This window comes from Achroia grisella, unplaced genomic scaffold, assembly GCF_030625045.1.
Source record: "Achroia grisella isolate CSIRO2021 unplaced genomic scaffold, CSIRO_AGI_Agris_v1 utg524, whole genome shotgun sequence".
NCBI classification, from domain to species: Eukaryota; Metazoa; Arthropoda; class Insecta; order Lepidoptera; family Pyralidae; genus Achroia; species Achroia grisella.
In genome coordinates, this window is record NW_026712915.1 from 208,613 (window position 1) to 225,700 (window position 17,088).

Genomic DNA, 17,088 nt, shown 5'->3' on the forward strand with positions numbered 1-17,088 from the left:
TGTAAGCTTTGCAACTTAGTAATACTTTCCTTATACCTAGGGTTGCCAGCTCTAAAATTTGGAAACCAGGACGAGACGCGTGAAATTCCCGGATTTTAGAATCCAGAACCCGGACATATCAACAGCATTTTTTAAACATAGTCAGCGTAATAAAAAACAAAAAAAAATTGTCATAAATCACCTTTTTATTTATTTTCAGACCTTAAAACTAAATATAGTAATTTGTTACCATCATTTTAAATGTACCTAACAAAACAAAATCTTATTACAGCTTGTTACAAATTGTTTTAATAATCACTTCCATTTTCTGTTCTTAAAATAAAACACTAATTACATTACTCCACACGCTACCCGGATGCCCTCTAATCCTACTAGGACATTACCGGGGAAATCGGGACGGATGGCAACCCTACTTGTACCTATTTTCCAAGCGTAAAAGTTACAAAGTTGTCACCAAATGACATAACGGACTATCATTGATATTCATGATTGCATTGCATTGCATTGCACCTCACGTGTATGTTCGTGCCAAGCGGACGCAATACACGGCCTGGAAAATGCTGAGGACACGGCAATGAACAGTCGACCTTGTTGGACATGACTTTTATATATATTGCCCATTTTTTCACGTCATAAAGCAAAATTATTGTACTTTATCCTACATGATTGTTATTGCTCATAGGTCTTTTCTTTTTTCTTTCTTTGAATACAGTCTTATTAAATCCAAATCAGCACTGTGGTTTTATCTTTGAAGATAAATATCTTAATAATATTATAAACACAAAGTTTGTGATTATAGATGGATGTTTGTTACTCTTTCACGCAACAACTACTGAACGGATTTTGTTGAAACTTTACAGTAATATACCTTATACATCAGAATAACATATAGGTTATATTTTATTGAAATTTATATACTGAAATTTAACGCGGATGAAATCGCGAGCACAGCTAGTAATACAATAACGTATTATAAGACTGTACTAATACTTATGTAATTCTGGATTTATTGACGACCTCGGTGGTCTAGCGGTCTAGCACACCGCTTTACGTCCGATGGCCGCGGGTTCGATTCCTCGCACGGCACAAACATTTGTATTCATGAGTATGATTGTTTGTATCGGTCTGTGTGTTTTCTATGTATGTATTTACGAAAAAAATATCTATGTACTTGTATCAGTTATCTAGTACCCATAACACAAGCTTTAGCTGGCTTAACTTGGGTCTAGATGGCGCTGTGTGAATTGTCCTGAGATTATTATTATTTTTATCCAAAAATTCTCATCTCCCCTCTTAAGGAGAGGAGATGGCAACATTATTATTATTATTATTATTATTATTATTATTAATTCTCTTTTATTATTATTATTTACTAGCTGTACCCGCGACTTCGTCCACGTGTAATGAACTACCTGCCGAGGTTTTCACACGTGACTACAGCATAGGGTTTTTCAAGAAGGGTATATTAAGGTTTCTTAAGGGTCGGCAACGCGCACTTGACATCCCTGGTGTCTCAGGCGTCCATAGGCCGGTAACCATGTACTATCACATGGGCCGTAAGCTAGTTTGCCACCATCGTAGCATAAAAAATACGTTAGCGATTCTAAGATATGAAGGCGTATAAATTAAATCACCACTTAACGTTATGACACTGGTTGCACTTTAATGTTATTACACCATACCTGTGCCATAAGTCCACTATGTATTACATGGTTCAAGATATTAAATCAACGAGCCCATAACCCCGTATATTGCAACCAAAGTAGAGGTCAGAAATATCTATTCAATTTACAGTTGTATTTATGTAATACTAGCTGTGCCCGCGATGTCACCCGCGTGAAATTTCAATACAAAATATAGTCTATGTGTTATTTTGATGCATAAGCTATATTACTGTAAAGTTTAAGCAAAATCCGTTGAGTAGTTTTTGAGTGAAAGAGTAAAAAACATCCATCTATACTCACAAATTAAAAAGCGTTTAGAATAGAATAGAAAATCATTTATTCAAATAAACTTAATGAAGAACTTTTGAATAGTCAACATTTTTTTAAATCTACCGCTTATTCGGAAAGCTGTCTCATCACAAGAATAATAAGCAAGAAACTTGTGTGTTGCTCTTTTAAACAATCCTTGTAAGTTCACATTCTACAAGTCGAAACGTGTGAATACAAACTACCAACCAGCACTAATTTATTTAGGCTCGAATATAAAAACACAATAAGATTAAATCAGTCGTAGTGATAAGAGCAGACCAGTCCCTACAAGCAGCACTCGTTCACGAGTATGACGGATGAGCCAGCCATCACTGCGCTCGACCATATTTTAGGGAGCCCAATGAGCCGGCCCACACGGCAACATATCTGGACATTTTAGTGATCATAACTACTCATTCCACTCGACCACGTCACAGCTACTTAAAATTACTATATGGTAGTTACAGTATTCGCACTTTACATGAGGATGCATGCGGCAATCATTGAATACAAAAGCCGCTACGCTATCATATATCAAGAAAGCAGTATGAAAAATAAATTATAACGTTGTCCGCAAATAAACTTATACTTGCTATATATTGCTATCATCTATAAATTCATCTATCTATTTATAATATAAAGATATCATAAATAATAACCTGTCTTCTGTCTTCTACCCAAATGTATATTTTTGTTATTGGATGACAATGGGACTGTTTGTACTATCCTTTTGTTCTTTTGAAAATGAAACAAATATTTTGTACTCCTGTAAAGGATCTTGTATTTTCCCTCCAATTAATTAGCTCAGAATGACATATTTAAAGTTAGTGTTCTGTGTTCTTTTTTTTTAAATTATATAATATAGCAAAATGAGGTTGCATACATTTATAAGTAACACCTAACGTCTTAGACAGTTATTGTGCTGCCGCCTGCGCTAATAGTATACGCTGGCGGGGCACCAGTGGAGGAAGATAAAGATCAGAATGAGGTCAAGTCAGTTAGGCCACCGTAATAAAATCACTTGGTTTCCAGGAGGAAACGCATCGAGAGCGACTCGACATGGTAAATTGCTAGCAATCGGTCCCCTGTATCCCTAGTCTCCATTACTAACAATCCTCACCCCCCCTTTTCCCCTTATTTTGTATTTCAATTTCAAATATCTTTATTAGGGATCATACGTCATGAAATAGAAATAATCTTTATTCAAATAAATACAATACAACTTAATATAAACAGTTTTGAATAGTCATATTTATTAATTCTACCGCTCATTCGGAAAGAAACTGGTGTGTGGCTGTTTCGAACAGATGTTATTTAAAATAAATAATTATACAATAACAAGTAAGAGGCATGCGATAATCAACACAGAAACCGCTATGACTATGACACTAATTCTTAGTGCAATCAGATAATATTGTCAGCGCTATGATTTTTTTTCTACAAAAACATTATTATCTGTTACAAACTCTTCAATTTTATAATAATCTTTATTACATTGATATTATTACGTAATCTTTTATTAGTGTGTATGTATGTGAAGGTCAGGTATTTTTTTTTAACCCTGGACCATTAACACAGCGACATCTAGTCCCATAGTAACAGAGCTTGTGTTATGGGTACTAGACAACTGATATGAATACATAGTTTTTTTTTTAAATATATACATAATATACATAGAAAATACCCAGAACGATACAAACAATCGTACTCACGAAAACAAATGTTTGCACCGTGTGAGGAATCGAACCCGCGACCATCGGAAGTAATGCAGTGTGTTAAACCGCTAGACTTCCGAGGCCGTCATGTAGTGTATTAAGGTTTAAATAAACAATACCTTCGTTACAGTGGTTCTTACGTTACCCTGCGCTGAAGACACAAGTCCGGCGCCAGCCCGTTACTCCAGCATCCACTCCATTTCCATGCGAGGATGCAGTTCGATGGGGGCGCAGTCCTCAGCCTCCAACCTCAGTCCATCGGCTACGGCCTGGAGATATTGACGTGATAGCTGCCCTGGGAGATTCCCTGATAGCAGGCAATGGAGCTTTAGAAGAATATGCGCTGGGAGCTCTTATTGAGCATAGAGGCGTTTCGTGGTGTGCAGGTCAGGTGTAATCTTCTTTATGAATTAATGTGCATGACTAGATGTTACTTAGTGGATTTATATTATTTTGTTTTATTCCTTTAAAATTTGTGTGACTATTCGGCGACAGATACATGGCTTCCAAGCTATATCCGAAGTCTATTTATTGCCTGATGATGCCTAGTTTAGAGTCGAAACACGTATCGCAATATGGGTGTAGATCTAATAACGGTCGTAAATAAGAGTAATGAAATGGCAAATTAGGACTATATAATATAACATTGTCGATTATGTAAGACCCAAGGGTAACCTGAGATTGAGAGTAACGCAGCTGGAGTCGAGACGCGAGTTTCAAGGAGTTTGTATTAGTTTTATAATTTTTATTCTTATGTATTTCTGTATATAAATTATTTATATTATGGGTCTAGTTGCCTGAAATAAATAAATAACTAAAGCAAATCTTTCAATAATTAAGTGAACAGGGGCGGACTAAAGCCTAGGTAATCTAGGCACGTATATAGGGCCCGTAATTTTTAACGAAAAATAGGCCGGGATTTTCAATGTTGTCTAGGGCCCGCTTTAGCTCTAGTACGCCACTGAACTGAACACAAATTTAATAATTTCCAGGTGGCGACAAGACATGGCGGGAGTACCTGACACTACCAAATATCCTAAAGGAGTTCAACCCTAAACTGAGAGGGTACTCCACGGGAACCGGAGAATGGTTCTCGAAGAATGCACGACTCAATGTCGCCTTCCCGGTAGCTTCGGATGAAGATGCCCTCAAACAAGCCAAGGTAGCCTTCAGAACAGTTCATAGATAAACTAGCTGACCTGGCAAACGTTGTTTTGATATATCAATTAATTTCGCTATTGAAAAAATGGTTAATTTATTAGGGATTGATAAAAGAAGGGTGAAATTTAGGGTTTATAGGGAAAATTTAGGCGTATTTGAGTGTTTTGACGGCCTCGGTGGTAAAGCGGTTTAACATGGTTCCCCCCGGAAACCATCTTGATAAAATTCCTGTGAATTTGTCACAATGGGCCAAGTGACCTGATCACATAGTCATCTTATCATATTCCACTGGTGCCCCACTAGTGTAAACCGCTAGCGCAGGCGGGTACATCAATCCATAATCATCCATAAAAAAACAGTGCATTGCTAGCTATGGGGTCATCAGTCCACTTCAAAAGTTTAACAAAAATTAATTTACAATTACTAATCAATAACAAGGAAATATACCAATTTCAACACAGTGTGTAGGGCCTACAATGAATATGAGGCTGTTAAGAAATCGGCTATTGGTTAAGATTCACTCGTTACTTTTTCATCAGTTATCTACTACCCATAACACAAGCTTTAGCTAGCTTAGCTTGGGGCTAGGTGGCGCAGTGTGAATTGTTCTGAGATTATTATTATTATTTAATAGTAAATATACTATTAATTACAAACTATAGATGAGTGAACAAATATTACGTTAGATCGATCGAATAGATTTTTAAAGTCTGTTCGTTAGGTTGCGTATTTAAATTGGATGGGTGTGCGCTCCAATCAGAACGTTTCCTTTGTTGCTGTTGGTACGCCACATTATTATTATCGTAATTATTCTTAGAATGAATCTTCTATTATCAGATAATTGTAGCACGCATGAGAGCATCGCCGGATATAGATATCGAGAAGCACTGGAAGATGATAACAGTATTCCTGGGAGACAATGATATTTGTTCAGCGTCCTGCACATCACCAGTAGCGTGGTCACCATCCGCCCACGCAAAGAAGCTGTCCAAAGCACTAGACTACCTGCATACACACCTACCGAGGACCATAGTCAACCTAGTGCCAGTATTGGGTAAGTAATCTTGAGTATAATTCCATAATTTGACGGACTCGGTGGTCTAGCGGTTATAAAGATCACCTCACTTCCGATGGTCGCGAGTTCGATCCCCGCACGCTACAAACATTTGTATTTATGAGTATTCAAATTCCAAATTCAAAAATCATTTATACATGTAGGACATTTTAGCCGGTTATGAACGTATTTTTTTTAATATTATAATTTTGTATGATTGTTTGAGTGTTTTCTATTTATACTATGTACTATAGATATGTATTAACAAACAAATGCTCTTTCGGAACGCAAACTCATTACAAAAAGAACGAGAAAGATACTTTGAATATTGCACTTTAAAATAAATGTGTTTTGCATTACATGTTTAAGATTTGTTGTGAATGTCAACCTCGGTGGACTAGCGGTTTAGCACATAGCTTTACTTACGGTGATAGCGGGTTCGATTCTTACCATATAAGCATTTGTATACATTAGTTGATTGTTTGTATTAGTATGTAATATTATGTTATCTGTGTGTGTTCTATAAAAAATATATATAGAATCAAGGATGCCACAGACAAAAATACAGGTACACGTAAAGTGCTTAAATATACGTTTGTTTGAATAAAGAATTTTCTATTCTGTTCCCGAACAGATTTATTTAATTATTTATTCTTTTACACACAAAATTATATACATGACTTGATTCATGTCATTTTCTACCAGTCAGCCGTAGCCGTACCAGTTAACCAGTGATATTTATCTTTATTTATAAATTATATATATATTTGACAGCCTTGGTGGTCTAACGGTTTAGCCCACAGCTTTACTTCCAATGATCGCTGGTTCGATTATTCGCACGGTGCAAACATTTGATTTCATGACTGTTCATATCGGTCTACGTGTTTTCTATGTATACATTTATAAAAATACATATAGGTATTTATATAAGTTGTCTAGTACCCATAACACAAGCTCTACTTACCGTGACTAGATGGCGCTGTGTTAATTGTCTAGGGTTATTTATTTATTTATTGGATAGACGTGTCGGTGTCTGTGCGCGTGGTCCGCTCCCCGATGTGCCGCGCTCTGCACTCGTTGTTCTGCGCGTGCTTCCACCAAGGACGAGGCGGCCGTGAGCTGCCCGACCTCGTGCACATGTCCACACTCTATCAGAAGGCTGAAGCCACGCTGGTCAGTATATTCAATTCAAAATATCTTTATTAATTCAGATTTGGCTCTACATGTTGTGCGAATAGAGTTAATATTACATTACATTCACTGTTTATCACTCTGGCAACAGCCAAGAGCATTACAATAATTGGAAAAAAAAATATTGTGTGTTAAAAATTACAATTGCAGTAGTTTATGTGTCCGTTTATGGTCATAGGTGCATTAATGATGAATTACCAAGGTTGAATTTGGCGCTTGAACTTGAACTTCCTCACCTAGATGTAAAAGATCATATTACAAAAGCTATACTAATATTATAAAACTGAAGAGTATGTTTGTTTGTTTGGACTCGCTAATCTCAGGAACTACTGATTCGAATTGAAAAAATATTTTTGTGTTGGATAGTCCATTTGTCGAGGAAGGCTTTAAGCTATATAACATTACGCTACTACCAACAGAGGCCCAGCATCAGTGAAAAATCTTGCAAAAACGGAGAAAATTATTCATATTTGAGGGCTTTCGTTGGGTGCGCTGCGTAAACGGTTCAAGTTACCCAAAAAATATGTATTTAGTGTTTTTGATAACCACGCGAACGATGTCGCGGGCATAGCTAGTCATGTATAAAACAATATAATAAACAGTTATATAAAAAATATAAACAGCCCCGTGTATATACAGTGGACCCCCGGTAGTCCGACAATCATTTTGCAGGGCAGTGTCGGACTATCGAATTTGTCGGATTATAGAGTACTGCCTAAGACCCCTTATAGTCCGAATTTTTTTACAAAAGAGTACCTTGTAATCCGACAAACGTTTTAGATGTCGCACCATCGTATTTTTCGGATTATATACATATACAGTGGTCCTCTGCTTATAGTCCGAATTTTTTACGTTTTGTAATCCGACAAATTACAGATCCAGTGATAAGATTTATGTTATATATGTATGTATGTATATGCACTCTGAAGTATATTGTCAATGTAATATTCAATAACAAATAATAGACAATGTCGGATTACAATCCGGATTAGACAGGGGCCGGATTACCGCAGGTCCACTGTATCATCATCATCTGCTTCTTCCTTATATATATTTGGGGTCGGCGTAATATGTTTTTCGCTTCCATTCATATATTCGCAGTCATCGCGTTATTTAATATTCAATATCAAATCACACAGTCCATCAATCTCGGATTACTCTGCCCTTATAACCATCCACATTCATTTGTAACATCTTTCTTAAAACGCGGGTCCAAGGTATATTGTTTTATATATGACATACCCTGAGATCCTAACGCCCATAAAGTCCATTAAATACATTACCTTTGTACAATATCAGGTGGAGAGTGGTCGTTACGACACTCGTGATGACTTCACCGTGGTGTGGCAGCCGTTCATGAAGCTGTTCAACGCCCGGCTCCCCCTCAAGAAACCGCTGCCGTTTGCCATTCACCAGTCGTACATCACGCACGATTGCTTCCACTTCTCGCAGAAGGGACATGCTTTGGGTAATATTTCCAGTTGGATCCGATTTTGACGGGAGTTTTTTTAAACAAGCTCGGTAAGTTTTCCTTATTACATCAGCTGGTTGTGTCAAAATTGGTCCCCGTTTCAGAGATAGCCAGAACAAACAGACAGACAGACAAAAATTGTAACAAATGTTATTTTGATATATACGTATTTATATTCATATGCATGTAGTAAAAAACGGTTATTTCAATATTACAAACAGACACTCCAATTTTATTTATATGTATAGTATAGATGTATACTCTAGAATAAATAATAATAATTTATTGAAAAACTGTTTGTTGTACAGCTGCGAACCTACTGTGGAATAATTTATTGGAACCAGTCGGGAACAAATCAGACAACGTGCCACCAGTTCTGATGCGGGAGTTCCGCTGTCCATTACCAGGAGCACCTTACATCTTCACAGCTAAGAACTCCAAGAGCTACCTCCTCACTGGCACACAAGACATTGATTCGTGACTAACGTGACGTATTACTATCAAATACTGCCTTTACACGTACGCAATTTCACGCGCGTTACTGTCGATTCCCCGTCCAATTCAAACGGGGATCGAAATTACGACCACCTGGGCCGAGGTTCATTGCCCCTAGCACATCAAACTAAATGTCGTATCCGTAAATGTTATAAGTTCATAGATTTATTAATGCAACTTATCATTCGTTGAAGCTGTAAAGACCAGCTGCAACAAACAGCATTAGAGTAGTCCGAAGATAACGCGCATTCCGCGTTTCACGCAGGAAACAATGTGCATGTAAATGTAGGCACCGCATACTTCAATCGTGAGCGTTTTGTAATAATTAATTATCCTTGTAAAATGCGGACATCTGATTATGGAACAATCCGAAAAAAAAACGCGCATTCCGCGTTTCACGCAGGAAACAATGTGCATGTAAATGTAGACACCGCGTACTTCAATCGTGAGCACACATAAATAATTATCCTTCTAAAATGCGGACATCTGATTATGGAACAATCTGAAAAAAAAACGCGCATTCCGCGTTTCACGCAGGCAATGTGCATGTAAATGTAGACACCGCGTACTTCAATCGTGAGCGTTTTGTAATAAATAATTATCCTTCTAAAATGCGGACATCTGATTATGGAACAATCAAAAAAAGTCGTATCCGTCACGCAGGAAACAATGAGCATGTAAATGTTCATCCGCAGTATTTCAATCGTGAGCGCTTTGTAATAATTAATTATCCTTCTAAAATGCGGACATCTGATTATGGAACAATCCGAAAAAAAAACGCGCATTCCGCGTTTCACGCAGGAAACAATGAGCTTGTAAATGTAGACACCGCATACTTCAATCGTGAGCGTTTTGTAATAATTAATTATCCTTGTAAAATGCGGACATCTGATTATGGAACAATCCGAAAAAAAAACGCGCATTCCGCGTTTCACGCAGGAAACAATGAGCTTGTAAATGTAGACACCGCGTATTTCAATCGTGAGCGTTTTAGCGCCATTTTGTAATTAATTATCATTGCAAAATGGCGAAAATCTAATTACGGAGTATAGATATAATTATAGAGTTATTGATAGTTTACAAATCTTAAAAATCAGTAAAATACAATATTTAAAAAAAAGTGAAATGACATAAAATATATGCGCAAAAATGCACAAAAGAGTGAAACAAAAAATTGTTAAGTGTGATCCATCACGATTGCGCGCGCTGTCTTTCCCGCGCTAAATCGCGCGCGCTCCAGATAGCGCGTGAAAGAACGTGTAGTGTAAAGGCAGATATTAGCGACTGAAAATATATAATTCAATAATAGAATAATCATAGAACGATATAAAAAACAGTTAAATGTGATCCTACACGATTGCGCGCACTGTCTTTCCCGCGCTAAATCGCGCGCGCTCCAGATAGCGTGAAAGAACGTGTAGTGTAAAGGCAGCTATTAGCGACTGAAAATATATAATTCAATAATAGAATAATCATAGAACGATATAAAAAACAGGATTATCGACTTTAAAGTTATGTCTTAAAGTTATCTTTAACTTGAGTTGCATAGTATAATGTGGTGGTTTATTAACCTGATACACACCTAAGATGTCGTGAGTTCAATTTTGTTTGACAATAAAAACAAATATCTTTATATGTCTGTGACTTGAAACAAATAAAATAAAACTATTCTAACCTACTCCTTTTAACATTATATATCTGTAAGTGAAAGTCCCGTCAAAATCAATCCAGCCGTTTTAGAGATTTATAATAACAAACAGACAGGCAAAGAATTGAAAATTAATTTTGATGTAAGTACTGTATATACATTTAGTGAAAAGCTGTTGAATTTCAAATTACAAACAGAAACTTTAATTTAATTTATTTGTTTAGATTAATTAATTCTTGATTTATAAATATAATATTTTTTTAAAATATTATGTTTATAAATGCCTATCCATAAGCAAACGTATTAAATATATCTATGTATAATATTCTTCTGTTTATATAATAAATTGGAAATAGTTTTTTGAATTTCAAATTCATAGGTTTATATATACATACACATATAATAATATAATAAACATACTAAACCACAGATAAGGTAAATAAAACTAAAGTTACTTTTACATTTACATTATAACTCAAATATAATACAACTCTACTATTTCTTATTACCTACAAAATTCATTCAGACCTCCTGGTAAGAGCTGAAACAGTCAGGAAAGAAAACAGTGGACCAGGAATCAAATCTGGTACCCCCTGAAACCAGTGATGTACTAACATCTCCGGTGCATTATGTAAATAAATGTCGATAAAATATTTTTTGGTATTGCTGGTGCCATTTTGTCATATATTTAAATACCAAATATTTATTTTATAAGTGAAACTGAGTTACCTGTAAGAAAAATCGTGAATATTGTAACATTTTGTTGAATAATAAATTGTAAACAATATAAATATTGTCTTTTTAATTTTATTTAAAACCTTATTATTTTTTTAATTCAATTCTAATAGAAAATTACTGTGTATAAACGTTTATTTTTTTCGTGGATGGTAATAGAATGGTGCACCTACCTACGCTAACAGTTTGTGCTGACGGGGCGCCAATGGAGGATGATAAGATGAACATGAGATGATAAGATGTATATGAATCATGATGGTTTTTAGGGAGTACCGCGTGGAGGTCAACCTAATATGGTACAATGCAAGCAACGGGATCAACAGTACACTTTACTTACAATCCTCTTTCACTCCACTTTTTCTATATTCAAGGTAATCACATGCATTACAAAATATGACAAATAAAAAAATATATATTTGAAAAACTTTGAGAAATAATAGATATACCCACGATTTCGTTTGATTTTACCTTTTACATTTAGAACGTAGATCTTCATGTTGCATATTGTTAAAATCTGTTCAGCCGTTTAGTAGTAAGAAGGTATTAAACAGGCAAACACACTTTCCAATAATATTAATATAGATAGAGCGAGGATTACGTTATAGAGTTCAATATTCTGTTGTATCATACATAGAATTCGGTATAATCATTTCATTTATATTTAGCGCCTGATGTAATTGAATAGCAATTGTGTTTAAGTGTGTCTCATTTTATTAAGAATTATTTAGTCATATTTTGTGGAAAGGTGTCTCATCAACTGGATAGTTTAAAAAATAAACTGAACAGTGTTGGATGATATCCAATATATTTTAAATGATGGTATTAGTCATAACATATTGCTATACCACGCCAAAACTCATGACGAAGAACTCAGAACTAACATCCCGTGAAGTTCATTTTTGCTAAAAGTATCTAATGTCGAATCTGAGAATATTTATCGAACGTATTATATAAATATAATAGAAGTATAAATTATGTGGTCACGTGATCGATTTAAATCGATCACGTGACCACAAAGTTTAAACGGAGAAATAAAAACGGTATTTTATTTCTGAACAATATTCTCAAAATGCGGCAACATCTGAGAATAATTATCGAATCTCTCATATTAAATCGATAACGTGACGATGCAAACACTTAACAAACCCTCCATGAAACAATTCGTTTAATAAACAGTCTGGACAATTAACACAGCGCCATTTAGATAGGTAAGTAGAACTTGTATTACTCGACAACGGATATAAATACTCAGTAGTAAATTTTTCTTTTAGTAATAAATCATACTCATGAATACAAATATTTGCAACGATCTCGCCATCGAACCTGCGACTATGAGAAGTAAAACGGTATGCTACATCGCTGGACCACCGAGGCCGTCGTGTTTAGTTTTATGTATATACTAGCTGATCCCGCGACTTCGTCCGCGTGGAATTTAACTTTATTTTTCTAAAATAAAAGTAGCCTAAGTTACTCCTTATTACATCAGCTAACTGCCAATAAAAGTCCCGTCAAAATCGGTCCAGCCATTTCAGATATTAGCCGGAACACACGGACCGACAGACAAAAATTGTAAAAAATGTTATTTTGATGTATGTACCGTATTTATATTCATATGCATGTGGTAAAAAACAGTTATTTCAATATTACAAACAGACACTCCAATTTTATTTATATGTATAGATATATATCTAACAGTTTATACTCTGACGGTGCACGGGATGGACGAATAGGCATGAGATGAAGATAAAGTCAGCCCAATATGGCGAATTCACTACGAATTATCCGCGATAGAGATCCAACAATTAATTATCAATTAATACCTTGCGTAATTGCACTCTATACATACATATTTGCAACAATTATATAAAAAACTATATTGCACAGTGGCTAGACCATTAATTAGTCTATGGGCTAGACACATCCAGACTATTCGTGTAATATTTTAGTCGTTCGTGACATTGATAGACAGAAGTCATGCATATTATTATACGCATCGCTTCCGCCGTCAGCCCCGCCTCGAAGCCCAGCCTGTCCTCGTTTGGCTCGGAGTAAACGATACTGAAATTAGGCAAAGGCATTCATTGTATTATGTATTAAAATCTATTTTTCTTTCCATAAAGTAAGATGTTTTTATCTTTACTCGACTAAGGATATTTTTTTTTTATGTACGTACTCGTATCAGTTGGGCTATTTGGCAGTTTGTATTCATAAGTTTGCTTTAGGTATAAATAGAAATAGAAATAATCTTTATTCAAATAGACTTAATATAAGCACTTTTAAATAGTCGAGTTTTTTTATTCTACCGTGTATTCGGAATGCAGATTCATCACAAGAAGAATAAGCAAGAAACTTGTGTGTTGCTCTTTTAAATAAATATTGATTTAATTATATTTAATTAATAACAAGGATTAGACATGCGACACTCAACATAGAAACCGCTACGCACTTAAACTCTGTTCAATCAGATAATACTGTCAGCGCTATGAATTTTAAGTTAGATATTTTCCACAAAAACATTATTATCATTTATAAATTCTTCAGTTTTATAATAAGCTCGTAAAGATAACAATATACATAAAAAATACTTAAAGTCGCTTAAAATAGGAACAGGCAAGTTTATTATGATTATCCAATTTTCTTGGCTGAATCTGTATTCCAACGACGACGAAAGAAATTAACGACTATTCAAAAGTACAATCAATTAGGTACCTTTTAAAAGTACATATTAAATCAATATTATGAAATTATTTCTATTCTCGTCTATTACCAGGCTTGCTAGGAGGCGTAACGAACCTCTGTAACAAGTTTGAGTATGGATTGTATGATGATTGTATGTATAAATCGAGTTATACATACATATAGGAGTGGTACTACACTACAAAACTCTCAATTTAAAGCGTCACTAGTGTGACATAATCTAAAATCACAGAGCAATTTCCACAGAACAAAACAAAACTAATTCTGTATTCTGTGGTAATTTCAAATCCGTATTTTTCCCGCCAAATATCATATTTTAACTAACTATGCAAGCATAATTGTGATGGAAATGATAGAACAAAATTTAGTAAGAATTTCTGGGTAATATTTAATTAAAAAAATAAAAATGGCGGCTAGAAATACATATATTAATAACTAAGTACAAGTATCTGATATTTTTTTAACTATTAATTGGCATCGGCATTACGCATACGTCTATCTTTGTTTTCAATATGATCACTAAAAAACAAACATTTAAAAGAAGTTCGATTTACGCTCGTTTATTTAGATAGTTAATAGTATAAATAATGATTATTGCTGTTTCAATAACGCCTACCCGATCGAATATGTCCAATGCATTTATTTCTAACATGGCACCGTACACGTGCAGTAACAATCAATTGGCGGCCTTATTGACACCGCGAGTTCGGTTATTGTACTTGGCTCTTTATTTATCTAAGGAAATTATGTTTTTCTTTTAATGACGGCCATTGCGAAAACAAATTGATATAATATATGAATTAAATTAAATATAAATTGACTATATAGCATGAGTAAAAGTACTGTAATGGTAGGAAAGGGATCGCAATGTACCATGTCAGGTTGACCGCCATGCGGTTCCCCTTGGATGCCATCGTGATAAATTCTGATTGAAATTATCACGATGGGCTAACCTGACCTGACCTCTTGCTCATCTTATCATCCTCCACTGGTGCTCCGCCAGCGTAAACCGATAGCGCAGACATAGTAACATAGTAAAATGGATCTTCAAAAAATTATCACTTCATTAATTGTTTTTTTTTCTATATTTTGTAATTTATGAATATATCTGAGATGATAAAACACATACAAAACCAAAAAGTATTTACGTACATAAACAGGAAACAGCAAAGAAGCATATAAATGACTTAATTAAATTTTATTTTCTGTTATAAATACATCTCCGTTTAATTGACTTACTTATTTCGTAGTACTTAGTAACTGAGTAAGCCATGTGGCTTAAGGTTTATTAGTTGCAATTTGTGCAGCCACACTGTGGTACAGTTACTGTTCAAAGATCGGTTTCACCAATAAGCCCACCAAAAAATAAGCTTCGCGTGGTCACACTATACTGTCTGGCTAAGTGAGTCACCGCCTTATTCTGGTATAACGTCTAATAAACGTACAAACAAAGCAAGCAAGCAAATCTAAACCTTATTGTACAGACTTTTAAATCGATTTATTTTAATAACAAAATAGTTTATGATTCATATTAATTCGTATAGTTTTTCTAAATCTTTTCTATATATATATATATTTTATCTTTTTATGAAACAAAGTACCCCGCTGAATCTGTGTATAAGTTTGCTATAATCTCAATTTTGGATTGAACAATTGAATATGAACGGATTTTCATTCGGTTTACATGCATCAATAGAGCATTTCTTCAGGGATATATTATAGAGTAATTGCTCTATTGATGCATGTACATTTAGGTGTATAATTCTTTGAAGTTTTATATAAATTGGTTGAAATATTCTATAGAAGTCGGAATAATCAAAAGTATGAGGGTTTTCATCGAAAAAGGTTTTTAATTGCTGAGATCAAATATGAGAAAACAATATATGCTTCCACTACGTGTCTCTTTTATAGAACAGATTATTATATCTATTTTAAATTTCTAAAAATCACTGATCAATGACTAATGCTTCACTGTGGTCTGAGTAATCTGACATTCCACCCTCTTATTTCTAACTGGTGAACCTCCAGCGTATACTATTTTTTAAATGGATGATAATGGAATGGTGCACCTGCCTGCGCTAACGGTATACGCTGGCGGGGCACCAGTGGAAGATGATAAGATGAGTATACGGTCAGTTTGCCTATTGTGGCGAATTAACCAGGAATTTAACATGCTATTTTCCAGGGGGAACCGCATGTCAACCTGACATTGCTATGACTGACTGACTGTATTGCTAGGAAAAGGGTCATTAATTCACATTACTGAACAACCCCTCCCCCATAGTGTAACTGGGTTAAGTAGTCAGTTAGTTTATAATAATAATAAAAAGACTATGAATCCTCAGGAATTAACCACGATAGTTTCCAGGGGGATCTGCATGGAGGTCGACCTTATAAGGTACATTGCTAGTAATGGGGTTATTAGACTACATTACATATATATGTAGTATATAGTAGAGTATACCAGCGTTAGCAACATTAGATTATGTAATAAGTGAAATGTAACTTTACTATGATGCTCAATGACATGCTCATCCGTCATACTCGTGAACGGGTGCTGCTTGTGGGGACCGGTCTGTTTGGGTTACGAATACTGATTAGACTATTTGCTTTTCCAAAAGCACACGGGTGGTCACTATATTCTCCTAAATTTGAATTTAAAAATGAATGTATTATTGTAAACTTGTACAACATTTATTTGAAAATTTTGAGCGATATTTTAAAATAATATAAATACGAGCTGAGTTTCTTCTCAGTTCTTCTCATCTCGAAATCATTCCGAACTGACGGTAGATTTGACATATCATAACAGTCTGTAATAGAACTAAATGAATAAAGATATTTTGAGTTTGAATTTGAGACATCGAAACTATCTAGGTATTCAGAATAGTCCCGGCGCGATTTACAACTATTATAAAAACAGGCGGCGCCGCGCCGGGCGCACAGTC

The 17,088-nt window shown here is 35.1% G+C and overlaps 1 protein-coding gene across 1 annotated transcript in view; it reads left to right on the forward strand.

Annotated features, from left to right (window-relative positions):
- LOC131847363 (phospholipase B1, membrane-associated-like) overlaps positions 1-9,150 on the forward strand; it is a 44,560-nt gene extending 35,410 nt beyond the window's left edge. Inside the window, exons 2-7 of the mRNA XM_059196928.1 lie at positions 3,819-4,074; positions 4,681-4,850; positions 5,687-5,903; positions 6,925-7,076; positions 8,394-8,562; positions 8,874-9,150. Coding sequence (XP_059052911.1) covers positions 3,819-4,074; positions 4,681-4,850; positions 5,687-5,903; positions 6,925-7,076; positions 8,394-8,562; positions 8,874-9,046 — 1,137 coding nt within the window. The 3' untranslated portion in view covers positions 9,047-9,150. The remainder of the gene's footprint in view (positions 1-3,818; positions 4,075-4,680; positions 4,851-5,686; positions 5,904-6,924; positions 7,077-8,393; positions 8,563-8,873) is intronic.
- The last annotated feature ends 7,938 nt before the right edge of the window (positions 9,151-17,088 follow it).